At 45.1% G+C, this 25,446-nt stretch overlaps 1 protein-coding gene across 2 annotated transcripts in view; it reads left to right on the top strand.

Moving 5' to 3' along the window:
• The window catches only part of LOC121476466 (short transient receptor potential channel 2), a 38,840-nt gene that overhangs the window by 1,489 nt on the left and 11,905 nt on the right, over nucleotides 1-25,446 (top strand). Inside the window, exons 3-16 of one of the 2 annotated variants that reach the window (XM_041730509.1) lie at nucleotides 3,693-3,876; nucleotides 6,005-6,146; nucleotides 6,980-7,135; nucleotides 8,991-9,169; nucleotides 12,655-12,737; nucleotides 12,975-13,147; nucleotides 15,467-15,539; nucleotides 17,468-17,595; nucleotides 18,258-18,370; nucleotides 18,942-18,963; nucleotides 19,326-19,342; nucleotides 21,552-22,271; nucleotides 23,864-24,076; nucleotides 25,163-25,327. In XM_041730509.1, the coding sequence (XP_041586443.1) occupies nucleotides 3,832-3,876; nucleotides 6,005-6,146; nucleotides 6,980-7,135; nucleotides 8,991-9,169; nucleotides 12,655-12,737; nucleotides 12,975-13,147; nucleotides 15,467-15,539; nucleotides 17,468-17,595; nucleotides 18,258-18,370; nucleotides 18,942-18,963; nucleotides 19,326-19,342; nucleotides 21,552-22,271; nucleotides 23,864-24,076; nucleotides 25,163-25,327 (2,229 nt within the window). In that variant the 5' untranslated portion in view covers nucleotides 3,693-3,831. Of the gene's footprint in view, nucleotides 1-3,692; nucleotides 3,877-6,004; nucleotides 6,147-6,979; nucleotides 7,136-8,990; nucleotides 9,170-12,654; nucleotides 12,738-12,974; nucleotides 13,148-15,442; nucleotides 15,540-17,467; nucleotides 17,596-18,257; nucleotides 20,347-21,551; nucleotides 22,272-23,863; nucleotides 24,077-25,162; nucleotides 25,328-25,446 lie in introns of those variants that run through there. The other variant, XM_041730510.1, reaches the window with a different exon arrangement.

Raw genomic sequence — 25,446 nt, 5'->3', positions numbered from 1 at the left:
TTGTATTTCTATCTTCTTTCCAGTTTTCTATTGGACTTTTGTCCTTTCTTACTGATTTGTAATATTTGAAAATATACATTCTGAATACTGTCCAAGTTTTTATGAGTTGTGGATATCTTCTTCCAGTCATTTCTACTTTAATCTTGTTTTTGTTACCTTAAAGTATTTTTCATGTTTCCATCTTTGATTCATTTGAGGATAATTTCTCAAATATGTTATGAGGTAGGGATCTACTTGTATTTTTCTTCACAAGTAGACCAAGTTTTGGGGGTTTTTTTTTGTTGTTGTTGTTTAAAGATTTTTATTTATTTATTCATGAGAGACAGAGAGAGAAAGAGAGGGAGAGACACAGGCAGAGGGAGAAGCAGGTGCCATGCAGGGAGCCCGATGTGGGACTCGATCCCGGGACCCCCAGATCACGCCCTGAGCTGAAGGTAGGCACTAAACTGCTGAGCCGGGATCCCTGGGTGGCGCAGCGGTTTGGCGCCTGCCTTTGGCCCAGGGAGCAATCCTGGAGACCCGGGATCGAATCCCATGTGGGGCTCCCGGTGCATGGAGCCTGCTTCTCCCTCTGCCTGTGTCTCTGCCTCTCTCTCTCTCTCTGTATGACTATCATAAAAAAATAATTTAAATAAATAAATAAATAAATAAATAAATAAACTGTTGAGCCACCCAGGCGTCCCTGGACCAAGTTTTTGAACACCATTTATTACCTCATCTTTTTTCTTAATATTTTATTTATTTATTCATGAGAGACACACACAGAGAGAGAGAGAGAGAGGCAGAGACACAGGCAGAGGGAGAAGCAGGCTCCATGCAGGGAGCCCGACGTGGGACTCGATCCTAGGTCTCCAGGATCAGGCCCTGGGCTGAAGGCGGCACTAAACCACTGAGCCACACGGGCTGCCCTACCTCATCTTTTTTTTGACAGACTCATGACTCTGTTCTATCTTACAATCAACAGGTAAATTCCCATTTATATGCGTCTGTTTCTGGGATCTGTTTGTCTGTCTTTTTAGAATTTGTGGCTGTTTATTTGTTGATGAGTTTGTCAGAATCTTCTGCTGAAATTCTGATTGGAAGTATATTGACTTAATAAACTACTCTTTTCAATGGCTTTTTGTACCTACTGTGTTTCAGCATCTCCCCGAGGTGTGAGAGATGATGAACATGACAAAAATCTGCATCCTAAAAGTGCTCTCTACATAGTGAGGTAAACAGGCCATTGCCAAAAAATAAGAACTACAGCATATACAAGCGTGAGGAGGTCGGAAAGCACTTATCTTGGAGAACTGCAAGCAGTTTGATAGACTGTGATCTTCATGAAAAAGATTGTATATATCTTACTCCTCGTTATGTATTCTATACCAATACACTGCCTGGTACCTACTAAAATATTAACTAAATAAAATATCCAAGATTGACAGCTTCAAGGTCCCCAAGCCTAGAGTGTAGTTTGGGGGCTGGCCAAGTCAGTCATCTGTGTTAGTGATGAGAGACGGAGTTTTCACATCAAATCACAAATGTAGAAAAAAAAAAAAAAAACGGCATCCCAGGGGCATCCCAGGTGGCTCAGTGGTTTAGTGCCGCCTTCAGCCCAGAGCCTGATCCTGGAGACCTGGGATCAAGTCCCACGTTGGGCTCCCTGCATGGAGCCTGCTTCTCCCTCTGCCTGTGTCTCTGCCTCTCTCTCTCTCTCCTCTCTGTGTTTCTCATGAATAAATAAATAAAATCTTAGAAAAAATCACAAACATATGCTGGGAGTTTCTCCAAAATAAAGACCATATCTTATTTATTATTTTTATATATCCAGTACATCTTTTTGTGCCGAGAATAAGAAAAAATGTTGAAGTTCAGTGAGTATCTATAGTGTGAATAATCAACTCTAATTAATCTGAAGGCCTAGAGACTCATTCTGCATTCTTCCCACTTTGAAGCCGTAGCACCGTATTGAAGGTGACCTATGAAGAGTGCTTGACTTTTGGATGACCTTCACTGTTTCCACTGTCATAGCAATCTATCCCACTATGAGCACTCCATGACTGCTGGCCCTTTGGAGCTCAATTTTTATGGTCATTCAGTAGACATTTGCTAATCTGGAACTATATGTTTCTCCCTCTTATATTGAAGATACAGAAATGAATTAGACATGAAGCTTGTCCTCTAAGAGCTTACAGTTGGTCAAGGGACATAAGACATATACTCAGATGGGGCACCTGGGTGGCTCAGTCAATTAAACTTCTGCCTTTGGCTCAGATCATAATCTCAGGGTCCTGAGATTGAGCCCTACATTGGGCTCCCTGCTCAGCAGAGAGCCTACTTCTCCCTTTCCCTCTGCCATTCCCCCTACTTGTGGTCTCTTGTTCTCTCTCTCTTTCTCTCTCTCTCTCTCATAAATAAATTAAAAAAAAAAAAATGGGATGCCTGGGTGGCTCAGTGGTTAAACGCCTGCCTTTGGCCCAGGAAGTGATCTGGAGTCCCAGGATCGAGTCCCACATCAGGCTTCCTACATGGAACCTGCTTCTCTCTCTGCCTATGTCTCTGCCTCTCTCTGTGTGTCTCTCATGAATAAATAAAATTTTTAAAAAAAAGACATATACCTAGATAATTGTAACACAGAATCAAGAGGATGGGAATATCAATTGAGCTGGTTGAGATGGAGATGATATTTGAGCATCAGAGATGCATTTGATTTGACAAGTGCAAAAGGGAAAGAACATTTCAAGCAAAGACAATGGAATGAAGAAAGTCTTGGAGATGAGGGGAAGAAATTGGAGATTGAGGGAGTAGGGAAGGAGGCAAGAAGACCAAACATTATGGCCAGAAATGTATTAGGAATCATGGACTCATTCTTAGGGGCCAGATGGGTAGCAAACAAGGGTAAAAGGGCAGGGTATAAATATTTGGGGAGAGATCACACTTAAAGGCATTCAGGCAACTTTAAAACACCTCTACCCAAGGAATTGTTGAAGCCAGGTGATGGATGAGTAAAAGTCCATTATACTAATATGTATGTTTTTGCATATATTTAAAATATATGAAGTTTGGCAAAAGACAAAGTGCAGATGTCCATAATGAGCTTTCAATATTAAATAAAACAATGAGAGGTAAAATACATCCTCTGATGAAAGGAGTAGGAGCAGATGAAGCAGAAAATGTAGAGCTCTACATTATAGATACTTTGAGGGGCAAAGCTGCATTAATATTTATTAAGTACCTACCATGTAAAAAGGGATTTGCATACATCAACAAGCCCTTGAAGATTCCTAATGGGAGTAACAATGAAAAACAAAGTTAAGATTGATTTTGTTTTATTTTTTACTTTTTAAAAGAAGGTTGATTTTAAAGGGAAGAAAAAATTAAGATATAATTGAACATTTGTCGCATCTTTGCTATGTACTAGTTTCTAGTGGCGTAATATAGGTGAATGATTAAAGGCACAACTCATGCCTTTGGGAGTTCATCTACATATTAACCCACTATGATCATAGTAACATATTTTGTACTTGCCACTCTGTTGCCCTATGAATGCATTCCAGTTGTTTCAAGTTTGTTGGAATCTCACCTCCCAGCCAGATCTGTTCCCTGCCCAGTGCCCATCATGGGCACCAGAAACAGTCTTACTCACTGCTGCAGAAATTACCAGAGAACCAGCCATGGCTAGTTTGTTTTTCTTATGTTTTTTTCTTCAGGAGTAACGTGAGGATTCTTTCTCTTCTGGAAGCCGACAGGACCAAAACATAGGCAGTGCCAAAGTGGTGACGTGGTGACGGAAGAAATCTTAGGAGAAAGTATTTTTGTCTTGTACTTGGGAGAACTGCTGGGCCTGCCATGGCTCCTGTAAAGATTAGCCACGTGGTATCATTTTCCTCTCAGGTAACGTTAATTAGCAGGCATTGTTTTTTCTTGGTGACTGAAAGGAATGACAAGAAAAGGAGACTTGGCTGCACTTTCAGGAATCTCCCAGTTTAATCGAAGAGACATTGCCCCTTCTTTGGAGATCCAAAGTCAAAGGAGGACACATAGGTCTTGTGCTCAGATTGTTCCCAGAGCAATGCAGGATGGGTAAAAGAAGCATTCCCAGGAATTAAAAGGTAAAGAAGGAAACAACCTCAGGATTCCACCCTTAGTTGGAAGGGAACTGCTAAAACTGTAGGTGTACGGTCTGTACCACGGTAGTTACTCTCTCATTGAGAGCAGGCCAGAACACTCAAAGTCATCTCTGACCTGTGAGGATATCATCCCCACCATCAAAGGTGATCTCAGCCTCCTCCCTAGAAGTTCACTTTCTGGAAATCCCGATTATCCCAATTAGATCTAGATGCTGGGCCCTGGGCCCAGGATTGATCCAATGTGGTGATTCTTAGGGACTTCCCACCCTTTCCCACCCTTTCCTCTGTTGTCATTTCTATCCATTTACACTTTCTTCCCACTCCTCACCTTTATTACCTTCTGTTTCTCAGAGGGTACCTTGGCATTTTGGGTGACATAAGTCTTCATTTATAGCAGGATCATTATGACAATCAAAAACATCCCCACTTATTTTGGAAAGACCTTTAAGAGAGTCTTTAAGAAGTACTATATCAACTCCTAAGTGAAATAAAATAAATATTAACCATATTCTTACCAACATAATCAGCCGGAATGGTTTTCTTCATATATAATTATATCATTATAAAATATCATTATATATATATATATATGATATAAAATATCATTATAAAATGCTAGTGATCATTCCTTACCACCTAATACTGAGGTTTTCAAACTATACTCTGTGGACACCCACAGAGTATAGTTCTGGAAATGCAGTTCTGGAAATGCAGTTCTGGAAATGCAGGCAGTCTTTAGGCCCCCCAACCTGTGTTTTAACCAGAGCTTTGTTTTTATTTGTGGAAAATACACACACACACACACACACACACACACACACACATTTTGGGTATTTTTTCAGTTAAGAGGATGGATTTTATTGCTAAAACAAAATTGAAAACCATGAATATAATCTCCCTCCCCTTTACTTATGGATGAAGAAACTTAGATGCAGAGAGAGAAAGTAGTTTGCTCAGGGCCTTTCCACAAAAAAATACTAATTTTGAATTCAAACCAAGAATTACTTTATTTCCAACCATCAGTTGTGAACTTAGAATAAAAATCCTTGCCTTTGGGATCCCTGGGTGGCGCAGCAGTTTGGCGCCTGCCTTTGGCCCAGGGCGCGATCCTAGAGACCCGGGATCGAATCCCACATCAGGCTCCCGGTGCATGGAGCCTGCTTCTTCCTCCGCCTGTGTCTCTGCCTCTCTCTCTCTCTCTGTGACTGACTATCATAAATAAAATAAAATAAAATCTTTCATTCATTTAAAAAAAAAATCCTTGCCTTTCTTTTCTCATAGGGTTAAAGATAAATAGATGTCTGTGAAAGCGCTTTATAAATGAAAAGAAAGAAATAGTGCAGTGTGGTGGTTAAGAGCTCTGGATTCAGAAACAGGTGTTCTAACTTTGGTTATTTGGCTTTGTGGCCTTGGGTAAGTTTCTGAACCTAAGCTCAGCTTATCGATCTGTTAACTAAGAAACTGTTAAATAAACTAAATAGTAAACTAAAGTGTTACAAGGAGGGATGCCTGGGTGGCTCAGTGGTTGAGCGTTTGCCTTTGGCTCAGGATGTGATCCTGGAGACCTGGGATCGAGTCCCACATCAGGTTCCCTGCATGGAACCTGCTTCTTCCTCTGCCTCTGTGTGTGTGTGAATAAATAAATAAAATCTTTAAAAAAAAAAAGTGTTAGGAGGATGAAATGAGGTAGTTTTGTAAATAAAGGAGGGGTAAACAGTCTGTAAATCCCCTGTCATGTGATAACTGTATTTTTTATGGACCACGTAGTGTTCCTTCTACCATGTTAAAATGCCTGGAAAGGTTTGAGAATGTAGGGGTCCCTCCTTTGCGGGCATCCTTCTTGGCTTTGGTTCAGTGAGGTTTCTGATTTGCTCCGTCTCTCTCTGACATAGGATCCCAAGTATCCTGTGGAGAACTTGCTGAACCCAGACAGTCCAAGGGGACCTTGGCTCAGCTGCCCTCAGGACAAGAGTGGGCAACTGAAAGTAGAACTCCAGCTGGAGAGGGTAGTGCCCATTGGCTACATTGATGTGGGTGAGTGAGTTCTCCGAGCTCACTCTGTGTGAGACACAGGAGTAACATTCCCCTCCAAATGTGCCACCAAAATGTCTTATTCAGTCGAACTGAGCACCTTCCATGGTGTGAATGTGAGATATGGCCCTTGCCCTGAGGACAGGTGTATGGTGTGGGCAAACTCTGAGGATTCTGTTCACATAGAATGCAACAGGGATAGCATTCCCTGAATTATGCAATATACCTGCCCTGCTTTGATCTGAGCAGACTGGGTAAAGCCTGAGGACACTGACATAATTATAAATGCCAACACGTAGAACCTGTATACACCTCTAAATATCATTGTCAAGAGCAGGCTGGGGCTGAGCTCTGCATACTAATCTAAGAAGGCTCCATAGGAGTTTATGGGCTGAGAAGGTTGGCCTTAGAATTCTCTGGAGTAGAGAACTGACATATACCATTGGTCTCAGCTCTGTCAGGACGGAGAGGTGTCAGGCTCCTTAGCAGGGGTTAATAGAGAAATATTAGCATTGCCTGCCAGAGCCAGAGGATGGGGAAACAGCAAGTCTACTGAGTCAGGGAAGGTTTCCAGCTGGTAGGACCACTGTGAACCTTCATATTGTTATTCTGTGGACTGAGATCTCGTCCACTTCAAGTACTGGCTCACTAAGTTCCTTAATCTTTCTAGGCTTCCAAATAGCCCCAGAATAGAAGAATGTCCTTTTCCTACCCAATTCTTTGTGCGCAGTAGGGGGAGCATGTGTCTTCCCGTCACCTTTATTTTTTTTATTTTTATTTATTTATTTTTTTTTCCCCGTCACCTTTAAATCCTTCTCTCAACCTTTTGTCCCCAGGTAACTGTGGCTGTGCTTTCCTGCAAATTGATGTGGGCCGTTCTTCCTGGTCCCTGGACAGACCTTTTGTTACCCTGCTCCCTGCAACCATGCTCATGTCCTTAGCTGATTCAAAGCAGGGGAAAAACCGCTCAGGTGTCCGCATGTTTAAGGATGGTAAGGAAGGGCACCCCGGTGGCTCAGTTAAGCGTCTGCCTTTGGCTCAGGTCATGATCCCAGGGTCCTGGGATTGAGCCCCATGTCAGGCTCTGCTTTCAGCGAGGAATCTGCTTCTTCATCTCCCTCTACCCCTCGCCCTGCTTGTACTCATCTTGCACAGTCTCTCTCTCACTCTCTCTCTCATAAATTAATAAAATCTTGAAAAATTAAAAAAAAATTTAATTAGGCGACTTCCCTGACTCAGGCCACCTCTCCAAGTCAGGGAACCTTGCCCGGGAGCGCTCCCTATTAAAGCACTCTCAAACCTAAAAAAAAAAAAAATTTAATTAAAAAATAAAAATGGTAAGGAAGGCGAAAAGCAGAAATGAGAGAGTCTGAGCAAGAAAGATTATGAGAAAGAGATGCTGTGCTGTGAAGCTAGATGACCCGCTATAGAGGGCCATGGAGCTGAGCGGGTAGGTGGGCTTGGAAGAGGGGCCTGTGCAGGTGCTCGGTTATATCTGGGGTAGATAGGGAGCAAACAGCTGTGTGGTGTATTTGTGTATGAGTTCTCTGTGATGAGAATAGACGATAGCCGGGAATATTGATAAGCTATGATTTGTATTTACACATAACATGATTGGGTGGAGGTGGCTATAGAACTCTTATTTGTGAGTAGTGTTTATTTGTACAAATGTACATTAGTGTGAGTACAGTAGTCCCCCTGTAGTCAACCACAGCCCAGAAGCAGATGATGCTCCTTCTGACATAATGTCAGAAGGTCAAGTAGTAGTGCCTGCATCAGTCACCTCACTTCATTTCATCACGTAGGCATTTTATCATCTCATAGCATCACAAGAAAAAGGGTGAGTAGATTAAGATATTTTGAGAGAGAGAGACCACATTCATATAACTTTAATTATGGTATATTACTATAATTGCTCTATTTTATTATTAGTTATTGTTGTTAATCTCTCCCTGTGCCTTATTTATTTATAAGTTCAACTTTATCATAGGTATGCATGTATAGGAAAAAACGGTTTGTATCTGTAGTTTCAAGCATCCACTGGGAGTCTTGGAACATGTGCCCTGCAGATAAGGATGGACAACTATACACGTGTTAGTAGAGAATGTTTCTGTAAGTGATAGAAAACTATAGGATGGATATATTGAGGTACTATACAGTAGTTCCTGAGTGCCAATCTATGCAAATCTCTGTGTTCACTAGGCTCTGCAGAAGAAATATAAGATCTGATTCCTGGCCTCTGGGGATTTACAGTCTAGCAAGGATTTATCTATGTTGAAATTCAGGTGTTTGTAATGTCTCAAAGGAAGAGTGATGTGGGAGGAGCACAGGAGGTGCAGGAGCTGAGGTACTACCAGATAGTGCTGGGAGCTAAAGGTGGAAAGGGTTTGCAGCATTGGTATGTCATAGTGTGAAGGCCATGGAGTGCTGAGGGAGGCAGAGGTCTCGTGGTCCAGGAAGAGTAGATGCAGTTCCCCACCAGGCAGGTGGTCACCTCAGACCCCAACGCTACAGGTACATCCTGTAAAATAAGATATTGAGAAGGTCCCCAGAAAGTTGTAGCATGAAGATGTGCTCATGCCGGGAACGGTGTGGGATGCTGAGGAGGGATGGTGGGAAGGCAAGGCCCTGGGTCTCAGTGCACCTTGATGGGTCTGCATGGTGCTGCATGCCAAGCACCAAGGCATGAGGGGCCAGTTACTGATGACCTCCATTCTTCCTTTTGTTGGAGTTTACCCTATGCAGTCCCCTCTCTTCTTCCCTCTCCTCAATACTGACCTTCTCATCCTTTCTCCCTTCCATTCACACATTTTCTTTCCCTCTCATTTTCTTTCTTTTTCCTTTGAGGTGATTTCCTGGCTCCAGCCTCAGGTGAGTCATGGGATCGACTTCGCCTGACCTGCTCCCAACCGTTCACACGTCAGCAGTCTTTTGGCCTGGCCTTCCTCCGGGTGTGTTCCTCCCTGGACTCCTTAGATGACCCTGTGAGGGCTCCCTCAGCCCCCGAGAGCTCTAGGCTGAGCCAGGTATGTATGATGCTAGAACAAGGACTTCGTATTTTCCTACCTTTTTTTTCAATTTCTGGGTAGAAAGCTGGTGCTTGATTGAGGGATAGACACGTGTGCACGTACACATACACACTCAAATAAAAACATAAATGGACTTGCTATCCTTTCTTACAGGTGCCAGTTAACACCTCTCCTCCCCATTGATCCGTGGGAGATTCAAGGGTGTGAGCCTTCAGTACAGTGAAGCTATTAGACCACTCATTCTTTATCAAGAGTGAAGTTTCTTTCTGGATTCAAACTTAATCTCATCCTTTAGGCTTAGGTTCCTGTGGGCTGTAGCTTTCATCAGACTTTTCCTTCCAGCACCTGCAAGTCCTGGGGCTCACTTACTCTCTGTCCATCATCGTTCTCACCTGACCCACCTGCCAGGAGAACCAGTTATAATCTTAGATACATGTTCTGCAATTTCATCTGTTTTCCTGCCTTCTCTCCCCTCACAGCACACAAATACTGCTAAGAGACAATGGATAGGTATCTGGTCAGTTTTTCTCCCCTTGTCTCAGCCAGTCTTCTAGTTATTTTTTTCCTCCTAAGCCTATTCTGACTCTCACTGCTTTCTTGCCACTGGTGTCTTCATTAATCTTTCTGATACCCTCCATCATAATTCACTCACAAACAAGTACAAAGACAGAATCACATACAGCTAGAGTCATAGAATTCTATAGGTGAAAAAATACTTAGAGATCATCAGGCCTCATTCTGCACCTCATTCTCCATCTCAGCTAGGAGAACCTCCATATTCAGATTCACATAGCGACTCAGAGCCATTGTACCACAGGCCTTCCTATGCACACAGTATAGCTCTAGAAGCTCCAAACATCTGACATCACCAAAAGAAGCTCAGCCCCAGGAGTCAATGTCACAGGTGTCATTGCTGTTAAAGTTACTGAGAAAAACAAGAGACTGGGCATGGAGAAGAGAAGAGGAGATGCTTTTGTAGTATAGCCTTGGGAGAGACCCAGGGAACTGAGACAAAGTAGAGCCTAGCCTGAGATTTACTCCTCCTTCTTTGGAAGGGCTAAAAAATGCAGCAGGACCAGTGAAAGCAGTTCCAGTGCTCTGCCAGATTCTGGTACTGCAGTGCCCAGGGGCTGACATGAATGGAGCTACAGCCCCGTGGCCCCGGCTCCAATTAAATGGAAGCTCTGCGAAATTAGGGACCTGTTTGTCTTATTCCATACTGGTTCTTGGCAGCTAGAACAGAGCATGCAAGTGGGTTTTTACAATAACTGATCATCCAGGGGCAAATTGTAGATAGGAACACCATAAAATTTACCATCCAAACTGAGAGACATTTAAAGTGCAAAAAAGAGTACCATTAATTATATCAAGACAACAGTATCATCCCAGGCAAATCAGGACATGTGGTCTCCCTAATTATAGGCTAAATAAGAGTTTCTTAGAGCCTTTTCCATTTTGGCCATCTAAATTACCCTGCACCGGGGATCCCTGGGTGGCTCAGCGGTTTGGCGCCTGCCTTCGGCCCAGGGTGTGATCCTGGGGTCCTGGGATCGAGTTCCGCATTGGACTCCCTGCATGGAGCCTGCTTCTCCTTCTGCCTGTGTCTCTCCCTGTTTCTCTCATGAATAAATAAATTAAAAAAAATTTTTTTTAAATTACCCTGTACCTTTAAGACCCAGGTGGGATAGCAGAGGGACTCAGCAGCCCCAGAGCCATAATGTCAAAGGTGTTGAACATTAATAGCAGAGTGAAACATACTGCACACACCTCAGTGAAACCACGGGGAAAGAGATCCCGAAACATTTCTACTCCTAAGGGTTGGTGCATGGAAATAGGTTGATGGCACTCGGTTTTATAATTTAAGATCTCTAAAATTCCATAGGTTTTTTTTCCCTAATGTGTCATTCTAGTGGTATATTATAGTGAAAGCAAAACATAAGGGCTTTTTAGCCCTAGGAAATAAGATCTTTTGTGGCACTGGTTTTTCCAGTTAGGAAACAGAAGCACAGAGAAATTTAGTGAGATGCCCCAGGTCATGTGACCAAATAAGCCAAGCCACCTGACTACACTTAATTTGTGCATAGGAGCCCAATTCCTAATCTCATTTAGAGTTAAATAAACCCATCCAGTTATCTTTTCTAGTAACATTCACTGTAAAATTTATGAGACAAGGCAAAGAAAAAATAAAATCCCTGGAAAATTAAAATATTTCAAAATTAGTGATAGGTCCAAGATGAAACTATGATGGCACTTATAAAATATTAAACCATGAATGCGATTACTTAAATATAACAAGCTGTGAATATGAACAAAAATACTACTTCTCATATTTGCAGAATGAAGCCAAGGTCATGCTTCACAAGAAAGATGTTTATCTCTAATAGAATCTGTGATAAGGGCGCCTGAGTGGCTTAGTTGGTAGAGTATTGGACTCTTGATTTCAGCTCAGGTCTTGATCTCAAGGTCATGAGTTCAAGCCCCATGTTGGGCACAGAGCCTACATACATACATATTAAAAAGAAGAGTGTGATAGAAGAATCAGCTGCAAATTAAGGACAAAATTTTTTACTTCTTTTAAATTCGAGGGAAAAAGGAAATTTGGAAAAATAAAAAAGGAAATAGGTACAGATGAATTGACATGGATAAATTGAATTTTGAAAAATAGAAACTGTAGCACATGCCACATAAAATCTATGTGGAAATGATCTATTGCATGATTATCATATGCAGACATTTCTAGAGTTAGAAGTAAAGAGGTTTATAAAATACCTATGATAGTTACATATAGTGGCTAGTGCTAGTGCCTAGGCTAATACTTGTGGTATCTATATATACATATGTACATACACATCTCTTTCTATCAATGGGTAGAAATGATGGCTAAAATTGGTAGGTTTTTAGTTGCAGGTGAACAAAATTGTACGCAAAAGAAATCATACTGGAAATTAAACAATATTATTAAATAATATTTAGAAGAGAAAAATTATAAAAATGTTCTCTTTTGAACTATTTTTAAATATAGAGAAACATGGGTATATTTATTTACGTTCTCTCCTAGGTGTATAAAGAGAGAAGTGATTTGAGTTTTGTACCTACACGAATCAATTTTATGTACATACAGATTGAAACTACATATGTATATATGTAGTTTATATGTAGTATATATATATATATATATATATGCTTTCAAAAGTTTGCACATGATTGTCAGTCCTCTGGCCCTGTTTTTCCCAAAAGCATATATTCTTTGATCTTTCTGAATAATGACAATACCCTTAGCATTGGGAAACTAAGTATACAAAACTACTGGATCTCATACCCTAGAGCCGGAAGAGAGTGTGCACACAAGCAAAAGTACCACATAAAGTTACAGTAAATATACTTACTCATTAAGGTGAAGTCCTCCGGTTTGGGACTACCCTGATACTTGGTGGCAGTGCCCCCTGGTGGTGAATGTGTGTTGTACTCCATTTTCTTCTCAGGGTTCTGATGCTCAGGAGTCTGGTCCCAGTCCCTGGCTGGCTAATCCTTCCATTCGGAGGACATTCTTCCCAGATCCTCAGACGTATGTAGCTACCAGAATCGAGTTTGCTTGTCCACTTTTCATTTTTTTCTCCTAAAAAAAGGAAAGCCTACCAAATCATTCACAGGCACTAACTGTCTGGTTTCCCCCCACTTAATCACATCCTCTAGACCTAACTCTGTATATCAAAGTGGCTTTCTTGGTTAGATGCTACCGACTTGGGTGAGCAGAATGAGAGTCTCTGTTCTGAATGAAACCAAGTCTCTGTTTTCTCTGCAGGAGCACCAAGGACAATTCAGAGCTTAGGGATATCCTAAAGCACCTGCAGCCAGGGGCTTTGGGACGTTCAGCCCGCATGGTGCTTTCAGCTGCCCGCAGGGTACCCCCTGCGAGTATGGCAAACACAAAAACCAGCCACGTGGAACCAGGTCCCAGTCACCCAGCCAGCGCAGGTGAGTCCCCACAACCTGCCTTTGGCTCCTCACTCTCCCTAGCCCCATCCTTCCTCCCTGAATCCACTGCTACTATCCAAGGATGCCTTACCAATGAGACTTCATGTGGGAAAAAAACAGTTGTCAGTATCTTGTTACCAGAAGAGAAATCAGATACTGTATAGTAATAATTGAAATAACACTGGCCTGGAAGTCAGGAATCCATATCTCTTTGGGCCCCAACTCCCACATCTTCAAAGTGAAGGAATTAAAGCATATAAATAGAGGCCTCTTGCACCATTAATGTCTTGTGATCCCTTCAGAAGGACAGTTAAGTCAGAGTAGTGGTGTATGGAGCATATTGAGTAAAATAAGGGAATAGCATGATTTTATCACAGAGGAAGAGAGGATTAAAAATGTCGTAGCTCCTACTTTGCACCAGACAATGCAAGGGCACTTTTACTAACTTAAGTATTTAATGTTCATAACAAACCTATGAGGTAGATACTGTTACTGTTATATTCATTTTACAAAAGAACCTAAGGTTCAGAAAGGTTCTGAATCATACAGTTAATAAGTGGCAAAACTAGAATTTGAACCCCAGAGTTCTTGTGTTTTACTGTTCTAGACAGCAAGAGAGAAAATAAGTAGAGTTTCATTGAAAAACTTTAGTTTCACTCATTGCTTCATTGGGAATTTTTTTTAAGATTTTATTTATTCATGAGACACAGAAAGAGGCAGAGACCTAGGCAGAGGGAGAAGCAGGCTCTCTGCAGGGAGCCTGATGTGGATTCGATCCCGGGATTCCACATCCTGAGCCAAAGGCAGACACTCAACCACTGAGCCACCCAGGTGGCTCAATTTTTTTTTTTTTTTTTTTTTTTAATTTGACAAAGAGAAAGAACAGACAAGCAGGAGGAGTTGCAGGCAGAGGGAGAGAGAGAAGCAGGCTCTCTGCTGAGCAGGGAGCCCGATGCAGGACTCAGTCCCAGGACTCTGGGGTCATGACCTGAGCTGAAGGCAGATGTTTAACCAACTGAGCCACCCAAGCACCTTCATTGAAAAAATTTTTAAAAAGGAAACAGTTTGGGCACCTGGGTGGCTCAGTGATCTGAGCCCTAGCTCGCTCTCTTGGTTGTTGGTAGGATTCAATTCCTCCTGGGCTGTCAGACTTCCCTCACTTCCTTCACCATGAGAGCCTAGAGCATCTCATAGTGTAGAAACTTGCTTCATCACAGTAAGTAAGCAAGCTACAGAGCAAGGGGGCAGGCAGCAAGAAAGAGGTCAGTGGGGTGCCTGGCTGGCCAAGTCGGAAGAGCATGAGACTCTTAATCTCGAGGTTCTAAGGTCGAGCCCCATGATGGATATAGAGATTACTAAAATATAAATAAACTTTTATGAAAAGAAAAAAGAAATCAGTCTTATAACCTAATCACAAGAGTGGCATCCTATCATTTTTTGCCATAATCTGTTTATTCGAAGCAAATTACTAGGTTTTGGCTAAATTAAGCAGGAAGCATGAATACCAGGAGACAGGAATCAATAGGACTCATTTCAGAAGCGGTGTGCCATAAGGAAGGATATAGTTTATTATTTTAAGAGACAGAAAATAGGAAGGAACTAATCTTTTGGGGATACCAGATCAGCTGGGCACTGGAGCTATGAAACTACCTTGGAAAATACTAAATACTATATAAAATGTTTCTTAAGTTCCAAATAGCTGGACAAATGGTTATTGCTGGGTTTTGTTGCCACTTATTGGATAGATATTTATTGAGTATCTCTATGTGCAAAGCTCTGTGCTGGGTGTCAGGAATACCACAGTAAATAAAATAGTGCTGCTACTCAAATGGAGAGACATCTCCATGTCATACAGGTAGGTCTGAAACATCAGACTGTGATAAGTACCTCAGAAGCAAAGCATAATAGGATGATCAGATTTAGATTAGAGGATCCAGGGAAAGTGCCTCACATGAATTAGCATCTCATCAAAGACTTGAAGAGTGAGAAAGAATTAGCCAGGCAAAAAAGATAGAAAGAATATTCTTAAAAGAAGGAACATCAGGGTGCCTAGGTGGCTCAGTCGGTTAAGCATATGCCTTTGGCTCAGATCATGATCTCGGGGTCCTGGGATTGAGCCCCACTTCAGACTCCCTGCTCAGTGGGGAGTCTGCTTGTTACTCTCCCTCTGCCCCTCCCCACACTCCACTCTCTTTCTCCCAAATAAATAAATCAAATCTTTAAAAAAGAAGAAGAAATATATGTGAAGGCCTTTTTGTTCGTGCACTAGATTTTTTTTTTTTTTTCGTGCACTAGATTTAATGAGTATTTCTAACACAGAGCTCAGACCAGAGGAGCAAAACTCCATGAATGATGTGGGCAGGACGAAGAGACGGAAGGTGCAAGCCCACAGGTGAGTAGGTCAACCTGAAAGACCCACATCACCTCCCCAAATCTTATTGCCCCTCTACACCTGTCCTTCTTTTCCTACTTGTGTCTTAGTGGGGTCAGAGAGTACCATTGGTACTCCTACTTGTTTCTTGATCTCCATGTCCAGACCTAGAAGGTAAGTAGAGAAAAGATGTCCTTGTCTACATGTTGCTAGTTAGGCAAGGAGGTAGCTCTATAGTGAATTAGAATCTGAAGATGAACATACACTGTGTCTCATGGACTTTGTTAAAATGAAATCTTTTTCTGTTTCAAAGAATACTGTCAAGAAAATAAAAATAAAAAGAACCCACAGAATATGTGAGAAAATATTTGCATATCATATTCATAAGGGACTTTTTTTCTAGAATACATAGAGAACACTTACAACTTAACAATAAAAAGATAACCTAATTTTTTAGTGGACAAAAGATCTGAATAGACTTTTCTCCAGAGAAGATATACAGATGGCCAACAAGCACATGAAAAGATGCTTAATATCATTAGCCATCAGAGAAAAGCAAATCAAAACCACAGTGATCAACCCACTAGGTTAACAGTAATCAAAAGACAGTAGCAGGGACTCCTGGCCTTGCTCAGTCAGTAAAGCATGCAACCCTTGATCACAGGGTCCTGAGTTGGAGTCCCACATAGGGTATAGAAGTTACTTTAAAAGTAAATTTTTTAAAAGACAATAACAAATGTTGGCAAAGGTGTGGAGAAATTGGAACTGTCATACACTGCTAGTGAAAATGTAAAATGGTGCACCCACTCTGATAAAATCTGGCAGTTCTTCAAAAAGCTAAATATAGAATTATCATATGACCCAACAATTCCACTTCTAGGAATAGACCCCAAAGAATGGACAAAGGGGCAACTGGGTGTCTCAGTCAGTTAAAGAGTCTGCCTTTGGCTCAGCTCATGATCTCAGGGGATCAAGCCCTGCATCTGGCTCCCTGCTCAAGTGAGCAGGGAGCCTGCTTCTCTCTCTCTCTCTCAAATAAATAAAATCTTTTTTAAAAAAAATAATTGAGGGGATCCCTGGGTGGCTCAGCGGTTTGGCGCCCACCTTTGGCCCAGAGCCTGATCCTGGATTCCCGGGATTGAGTCCCACGTCGGGCTCCCTGCATGGAGCCTGCTTCTCCCTCTGCCTATGTCTCTGCCTCTCTCTCTGTGTCTCTCAAGAATAAATAAAATCTTTAAAAAAAAAATTGATAACAGGTGTTCACAGAAAAACATATAGACAAAGGCTCATAGCAACATTATTTATGATCGTCAAAAAGTAGAAACAGCCCAAATGTCCATCAACTGATGATCAGATAAACAGGATGTGGTATATTGATACCATAGAATATTGTTCAACCATGAAAGAAGAATAAAGTACTCATGCAAGCTACAATATGGATGAATCTTGAAACATGCTAAGTGACAGAAGTCAGTCAAAAAAGACCACACAGTATATAATTGCATGTATATGAAATGTCCAAAATAGACAAATCCACAGAGACAGAAGGTAAATTAGTGGTTGCTAGGGCCTGGCAGGGGGGTGGGGGGTGTTTAGTGACTACTAGTGGGTTTAGGGTTTCCTTTTGAGGTGATAAAAATGTTCTAGAATAGGTAGTCGTGGTGGTTATATAGCCTTGTGAATATCCCAAAGCTGTATATTAAAGTATACTTTAATAGGATGAATTTTATTGGATGTGCATTATATCTCAATAAAAGAATAATTTTAAAACCTGAAAGCAATAAGGGAATTTCTGGACTCAGATGTTCAAGGCTACATGACTTCCCTCAGTTTGGGTCCATTAAGCTTCTGCTTCTACATCTAGGAGTCCACACTCTCGTGTCCTAACCTGAGGCTCCTTCAGCCCCTGTGGCCTCTTACTAATAGCTGGTCTTTCTTCTTTCTCACAGGCCTTTATCCAGCTCGAACTCGAGGCCCAACCAGAGGAGGACAGCAAAGGCAGGTCAGAGAGAACACCACCGACCCCAGGCCCAACGCAGTGAGGTCCAGGACAGTGCACAGTGCCCTGTTTGTGCAGGTGAGCTGCTGGAGCCCAGGGGGTTATTGTGGGACTACGAGGCCTCCCTTGAGGGAAGACTAGGAGACGTGGGAATGTTGCCAGGGAACATTCGAGCTTGGACTCCTCCTGGTCTCCTCCACGGTTACATACAAGTCTGCATTGAGCACATGCTCACATTGTGTTGGCCAAGCTGAAGAAAGGACACAGGCCCTGTCCCCAGAGGAAACATGAAACAAAACAATATGAAATACTATCAGAGAGAGCCTAGCATTTCCTTCCCAACTGTTTCCTCCGGGTCCCAATTCTCTAAGTCCCCGTTCAAATGGTGCTTATCTGCCAAGTTTTGTCTGATCTTTTCAGATCATCTTTCCCAGCTGAGCCCCTGCAGCATTCTCAGATTCCCTTGCTCTTAGCACGTCTCACCTCTGCTTTGTTTCACAGCCGCCTGTGGCCGTAGCGTCTCTTTACCCCTGAACTCTGCAGTGCAGAAGGACTGGCCTAGGTCTCTGCCCCCCAGCTCCAGGCACAGTGTAGGGCCTACAGTAAACCCTTGATGAATGTTTGCTGTCAGGTGTAGAATATCCAGCCAGAGTAAATTTCCCGCAAAAACAATCGCATGGGGGTGGCATCCTGCCTGGAAGTGGGCCCAACTTCGCTGACCTCTTTCTCTTCCCCCTTAGGCTCCTTCAGCACCGAGGTTCTTCCCTGGCATGCTGCCACTTGTGGAGAGACCTTCCTGCCTCTCCCAGCCTCGCCCTCCTCATCACCATCTTCATCGCAGTCCGTGCTATGGGTGTCCTCCCCAGAGAGCTCACCACCCGCCTCCTGGGTCCAGTGCCCTATATGCCAGTTGTGGTTCTTAGCAGGAGAAATAGAAGAACATGCCAGCACATGTGGGGAGGTCCCACAGACATGAGCCAGGAGGTCCTATGGTTTTGGCCTCCCTACCCTCTATGACTGACACTGGAGCATGGACCTCACAACAACTGAGAAGAGCTGATAAAGCCAAGCTGCCCTCTCTTCCCTCCACTGGTTCCCTCAGGACTCTGCCTGAGGGCACATCTGGGCCCAACCTGGTCTCCACTCCCAATTGTCAAGGCTTCTGTCGCTATGGCACCCTATTCTCCCAAGACCACTCCATCCTTTTCCCCTTTGTAACTTCTGGGTTAGAACTGGTGATCTCTCTAGGGCTTCGGGACAAAATCCAGAACGCCTTCCTCTCAGTGAGTGATGCACACCCTCATGTTCGTTTTCCTGAAAGGAAAACTGAGACCCAGTGAAACAAAAAGGACTACCTAGCAAATAAGATCTTGTGGTATACTTGGAAGTTGAGGGTGATTTTTGAGCATGAGACTAACCTTTAGCATCCCATGACCTTAACCCCCAGTATCATGTGTGGATTCCCTCCCTAGATACAATCAAGTAACAGTGTTGCTTGAAGAACTTGAAGCAAGTTCTTTATCTTGGACCCAGAATTAACCCCTCAGTAACAGAAAACCCCTGTCATCCTGCTTGCAGAGCCCTTCTAGGGATCAGATGGGTTGATGACTAAGGAATGGATCTCAGCTTGGCTGCGGAACCTTGCGCAAATCCCAGTCCCCATTCCCATCTGTACAATGAGGCAGTTGGACTAGAGGGTCTCTAAGGTCCCCCTCCACCTGTGACATTCTCAATTCTATTCCCACCTTTCTGGAGCAACTACGTCCTCTCCCCTTTCCCCAAAGTTTTCACTGTGTGTTGCTCACAAGTTCCTCTGGTCTCCAGGGTACAGGGCAGAAGGGGCGCAGCTGGTCCTGGAAAAGGGACGGCTCAGGGCGGGGTTTTGAACTCAAGGGTAGGAAAGAGGAAGCTGGGCACAGTCAGGGGAGCCAAGGAGCAGGAGAGCAGAAGTTAAGTCTTTCGCTCCCTACCAGCATAAGTGGGTGCAGCCATGGACCTCCTCACGGTAAGAGGTCTGCTCTCCTACTTTTCCTCATCCTGGTCCCATTTCTGGCCATAGCTAAACAATAGATTGAGCCTCAGGGGTGGTAAGGACATCCTAGCTGCCATGCAGATGACGGATATTGCCATGTTGGTGGAGGAGAGCCCTTGGTGCTCCAAGCCTGAGCCCAGAGAAAAGAACAGTAAGGATGGGCTAGGCTTGGTACAAGAGAGGGGCAAGGCAGCACTGAGGGAGGAATGCCACCCCAAGTAGGAGAGGACAGAGCCAGGGAAGGTTGGTGGGGGAGGAGCATTAGGATCTGCTAGGAGGCCTGGACAGAGCTGAGAGGCTGCGGAAAAGCCCAGTTCAAAGACCCCTGCGTGGACGTGTCTGGACCTGTCCGTTGGAGGCTCTGTGACTCTCAGAGGGATGAGCAGCTGGGAGGTGAAGTCAACAAGATAGGAGCTGAGTCCTGGGCAGATCCTATGTTAGACTCCCCTGCCTACCTGCTTTAACCTGCCCTTTCTCGGGGTGCCCACACTACCATGCTTGTGTGGGTTCCTATGAGGTAGAAGCTGTGCTGAGGAAGGGGCCCCCGGGCAGACCCAGGCCTGGTACTTCCTCACCTAGGAATCTACACGAAATGTTGACTAAGGAAATGTTTGTAATCTTCGGTGCTGCTGGTTTTTAAGATGGTGGAGGTGACCATAAACTAACATAGCTCTAGAAGCTGGAATAGGATTCTCCCTTAGAGCCACCCTGACACCTTGACTTTTTAGCCCAATGATACTGACTTCTGAATTCTAATATCTAGAACTGTAATAATAAATTTGTATCGTTTTAAGCTATTTTTTTTAAAGAAAAAGATGCTTTTTCCAACCAAGACCAATTTTTTAAACATCAGTATTTCAGTAAAAGGGGTATTTATTAACAGCATAACAAATCTATACAAGAAGCTATTATTACTATGTTATGAAAGGGTATTTCCAAAATGATTCCTAGAAAATATGGACATGAAATATATCCCCTATACAGACACAATTTTGGGGGGAACATTCGTACTATAATTAAGATGATTACATTAGATATACCATATATACTAGAGTATAGGGTGTATATTTGATGTAGAATTTAATTTCAGAGTAATACATAGATAAAGTTGGTAACATTACTTTCCTTCTTAAAAGAAATGGAATCTTTTTTTTTTTTTTTTACATTTTCATATCACACATTTTGGATGTTTTGAACTAGTAAAGATTTCAGAAATCCAAAACTAGTAACAGTAATTCCTGTTTGAGTTGAGAAGTAGCATAAAAAGTGTAGTTAAGAACACCAGCTGAGGGATCCCTGGGTGGCGCAGCGGTTTGGCGCCTGCCTTTGGCCCAGGGCGCGATCCTGGAGACCCGGGATCGAGTCCCACGTCGGGCTCCCGGTGCATGGAGCCTGCTTCTCCCTCTGCCTGTGTCTCTGCCTCTCTCTCTCTCTCTCTGTGACTATCATAAATAAATAAAAATAAAAATAAAATAAAAAAAGAACACCAGCTGGGGGCAGCCCCAGTGGTGCAGCGGTTTGGCGCCACCTGCAGCCTGGGGTGTGATCCTGGTGACTCGGGATCGAGTCCCATATCGGGCTCCCTGCATGGAGCCTGCTTCTCCCTCTGTCTGTGTCTCTGCCTCTCTGTGTCTATGAATAAATAAATAAAATCTTAAAAAAAAAAAAGAACACCAGCTCCTCAGTCAGGCTGCCTGGGTCCCCATCTCATCTAAGTGGCTTTGCATATCTGTACCCCAATTTCCTCTCCTGTTGAAGGGGGGGGTGATTGCCTCTTCCTCACAGAGTTATTGAAAGGAGTGAGTGAGTTACTGTACTTGAAAAGCACTCAGAAAAGTAGCATGTAGAAGTACTGCATTAAGTGTACTTTGAAAACAATACTAGTAGGTGTTCGGGCTAAAGCAAAATAGTATGGTGGTTGGGGTTGAGGTCTAAGGGTAGAATTGTGAGGGAGCCGCCAGAAGCAAAGACTGAGGGGTCCCCCTCTCCATCCTTCCTCCAGCCGCAGCCCACCTGGATGGAGATCCTGAACAAGAAGCTGAGATTCCCGCCTCCACTGCTGGCTGCCATCCAGGAGGGGCGCCTGGGCCTCGTGCAGCAGTTGCTGGAGTCGGGGGTGGAGGCATCGGGCAGCGGGCCAGGAGGGCCCCTGAGGAACGTGGAGGAGGCCGAGGATCGCTCCTGGAGGGAAGCTCTCAATCTGGCCATCCGGCTGGGCCATGAGGCCATCACTGACGTGCTGCTGGCCAATGTCAAGTTTGACTTCCGGCAGATTCACGAGGCCCTGCTGGTGGCCGTGGACACAAACCAGCCAGCAGCCGTGCGGCGCCTGCTGGCCCGGCTGGAACGAGAGAAGGGCCGCAAAGTGGACACGAGGTCTTCCTCGCTGGCTTTCTTTGACTCGTCCATCGACGGCTCGCGCTTTGGCCCCGGGGTCACCCCACTGACCCTGGCCTGCCAGAAGGACTTGTACGAGATCGCCCAGCTGCTCATGGAGCAGGGCCACACCATTGCCCGGCCGCACCCGGTCTCCTGCGCCTGCCTCGAGTGCAGCAACGCCCGCCGCTACGACCTGCTCAAGTTCTCCCTGTCCCGCATCAACACGTACCGCGGCATGGCCAGCAGGGCCCACCTCTCCCTGGCCAGCGAGGACGCCGTGCTGGCCGCCTTCCAGCTCAGCCGGGAGCTCAGGCGCCTCGCGCGCAAGGAACCGGAGTTCAAGGTGGGACTCTCAGACCTCCTCCCGCCCTGGTCCCCCAGAGCCATCCTTCCACACGGGCCCGGTAGGCTTGCGGTGGGTATTCTGAGGTGGGTGTTCAGGAAGACGAGGAGGCCTTGTTCTGTTCTCAGTAGCCCTTCATTTTAATGGGGAGTTACGGAACCCCACCCTGAAGGAAGATCTCCTTCCAAGGGCAGAGAGCCATCGCTTTAGGGGCGCCTGGCTGTGGGGGCGGCACACACCCTACCCTAGGGATGCCCAAGTCTAAGGGAGGGAGGAAGGCACAGATAGAAAAGCAGCTAGACTTAGAGATGACATTAGTGAAACCCGCCCTTTCTGAATTCCTCCGTGAGGTCCCACATCAACCATTGTGTGTTGAGGCCTCAAGCTTGTGATCAGAAGCAGGGAAGAGCAGAGTGAGGTGGCCAAGCCCCTCCTAGTGAAGCCGCTCAGCTTCACTACATGCCTCAGTGGAGAAGGCTACCTGGCTTCCAAAACCCAGAAAAGAGAGCTCAGGAGGCTACAGCTGTTGTGTTCAGGGCAGACTCTTTGGAAGAAGCAGAATGAATCTCCACTACACAGCCAAGCAGTTTAATACAAGTGAAGAGGAGGAGGGAGCATATTTGCAGTAGGGTGCAGTCCAAGCAAAGGCTGCCACGTTGAAAAAGTAGGCACGGTGATGAGAGCAGGGGCCTGCAAGCACGGGACAGAGAATGTGTGAGGGGGAACAGGGAGGCCTGGTGGCAGGGACTCATCAGGAGCCATGAATTCCACCAGCCCAGTTCCATCCCTCACTCATCCACCGACATCTCCTCCGTGCCAGGTGGACTCAGTCCCCAGGGTATCGGAACAGAGGCCTAAGGAAGGATGTGGCTCTTGCCCAGTGAGCTGGAGAAAGAGCATGCTGCTTCACCAGAGTTGTGGAAGAATCAGAGCCCCCATTTCACAAGTAGCAGGAAAGTGGGGTCCTTCCAAAAGACTTTTCTTCTGCGCTCACAGCAGCCCACAGAAGGAGGCAGCAGGGATTGTCAGCCCTGTTCCCCAATGTGTCACCAGTGTGACACCACCTGAGGGCCAGTGGAGGGCTTGGGCCCAGCCTCCTGCAGTTCTCACCTGCGTTCTCTCTGGGATTGGGGCCCTGAGTAAAACTGAGGCTAGGATGGGGAAAGTGGAGGCAAGAACTGCCTTACCCGTGTCTGCTTCTAAAACTGCCAGCTTCTTGTGCAAAGTAGGTGCTCAGAAAAATTAATGAAATGAACACAAGGAAGGCATGAGGAACAGGACGAGAAGTGGGACAGGAAATGGACTAGAAAGGGGAGGTACAAAGGACAGGCAAAGGGGGTTGTAATGACTTAGAGATGAGGTAAGTGGAGCACCAGAGAAGCAAAATTGATGCAAGAGGCATCTCACAGCAAGGAGAAGAGCTGAGGTGGCAAAGAAAGGAACATCTGACTCAGGGTGACATCCCATGTGGGGAAGTGATGGCCTGAGGCAGGACAGAGGTGGCCCAGGCTCACTGTTGGGGGGTTGAGGGCCAGCTTCACGGGGCGGGGGCTGCAGTGGGGGCAGGCACACACGGACCTGTTTCCCTACAGCCCGAGTACATTGCCCTGGAGTCGCTGAGCCAGGACTATGGCTTTGAACTGCTGGGCATGTGCCGAAACCAGAGCGAGGTCACTGCGGTGCTCAATGATTGGGGCGAGGACAACGAGACTGAACCTGAGGCTGATGGCCTGGGCCAGGCCTTTGAGGAAGGCATCCCCAACCTGGCGAGGCTGCGACTGGCCGTCAACTACAACCAGAAGCGGGTCAGCTGGGCCCTACCCCAACCCTCACCCCCGCCCCCATCCCTGCCCTGCTGTGGCTGGGCAGCCCCTGGTACAGCCCAAATAAGTTCTCTCCTTGCATTCCTAGATCATGATCCCAAGCACCCTTCCATCTAGGCCCTTGGCCCTGTGGGTCTCCTCACTTTCCTCCTTACCTTTAGTCTAAGCCCCTAACCTCTCCCCAGCCCTGGCAAGTCCCATTACCCACCAGGGCCCTACCTTCAGCTCAGACATCTGGGTTTCACTCAGCTCTGCCTCTGGCCTATATAGTAAGTTTGGTCCAGTCTTATTCTGATGTTAGACTTCAGTATCTCTCCCTATACAGCAAGATTAGACTAGATCTCTGAGGGCTCAGATATCAAGTGTTTCCATTATTCCCCACCTCATTAGATGCCTGTTCCTATAAGCTAAAGACTTTTAGCCTCCCCGTCCCTTACTTCTCCCTCTCACCCACCCTCAGATATCCTATCCCACCAGGAGCTTAACCAAAAACCTCCTTTCATAATGGTTTCCCTGGCCCTGTCCCCCAGGACACCAAACCCTACTTTCCCTGCTCCTGTCATCCTCAAGACTGGTGCCCCACATCTCTAACAAGACAGGAACCCCTAAGGATTCTGCAACTTGGGTACCTAGTCCCATCCATCACTGCCTGACTTAGATTCAAGAATGTAGGATCTGAGGGCACCTGGCTGGCTCACTCAGTAGAGCATCTGACTCTTGGGTTGTGAGTTTGAGCCCCCCCGTTGGGTAAAGAGATGACAAAGAGAGAGAGAGAGAGAGAGAGAGAGAGAGAGAGAGAATGTGGGATCCAGAGAGTCCAGAAAAATCTTTGAGTTCAACTTCTCCTTCATAGACTAGGAAACCAAGGCCCAAAGAGGGATGGGTCTGGGGTCAACCCAAGGTCACATGGCAAATGAGTTTCCTCTCTGGAGCTGGGTGGCCTGAGAAGAAAAGAAATACAGCTCAATCTTTGTGGCAGGGAAGTAAGGACTATGTACCCAGTTGGCTTCCCCTCTCTCTTCCCTGCCTGGTAACCACCCACTCTACTCACGCGCCATCTCTGCTTAGTTTGTAGCACACCCCATCTGCCAGCAAGTCCTGTCCTCCATCTGGTGTGGGAACCTGGCTGGCTGGCGTGGAAGCACCACCATCTGGAAGCTCTTCATTGCTTTCCTCATCTTCCTCACCATGCCCTTCCTCTGCCTTGGCTACTGGCTGGCACCCAAGTCCCGGGTACTAAGAATAATAAGAACTGCCATTTACCAAGCACTTTGCTAATGTGCCCATTAAGTCACCTGAAAGGGTGCTAGGAAGTAGGTATGACACTTATTTATAGAGGAGGCATATCGGGA

This window comes from Vulpes lagopus, chromosome 15, assembly GCF_018345385.1.
Source record: "Vulpes lagopus strain Blue_001 chromosome 15, ASM1834538v1, whole genome shotgun sequence".
Taxonomy (NCBI): domain Eukaryota; kingdom Metazoa; phylum Chordata; class Mammalia; order Carnivora; family Canidae; genus Vulpes; species Vulpes lagopus.
The sequence above is the reverse complement of the archived record's forward strand: the minus strand, read 5'-3'. Positions and strand labels throughout refer to the sequence as shown.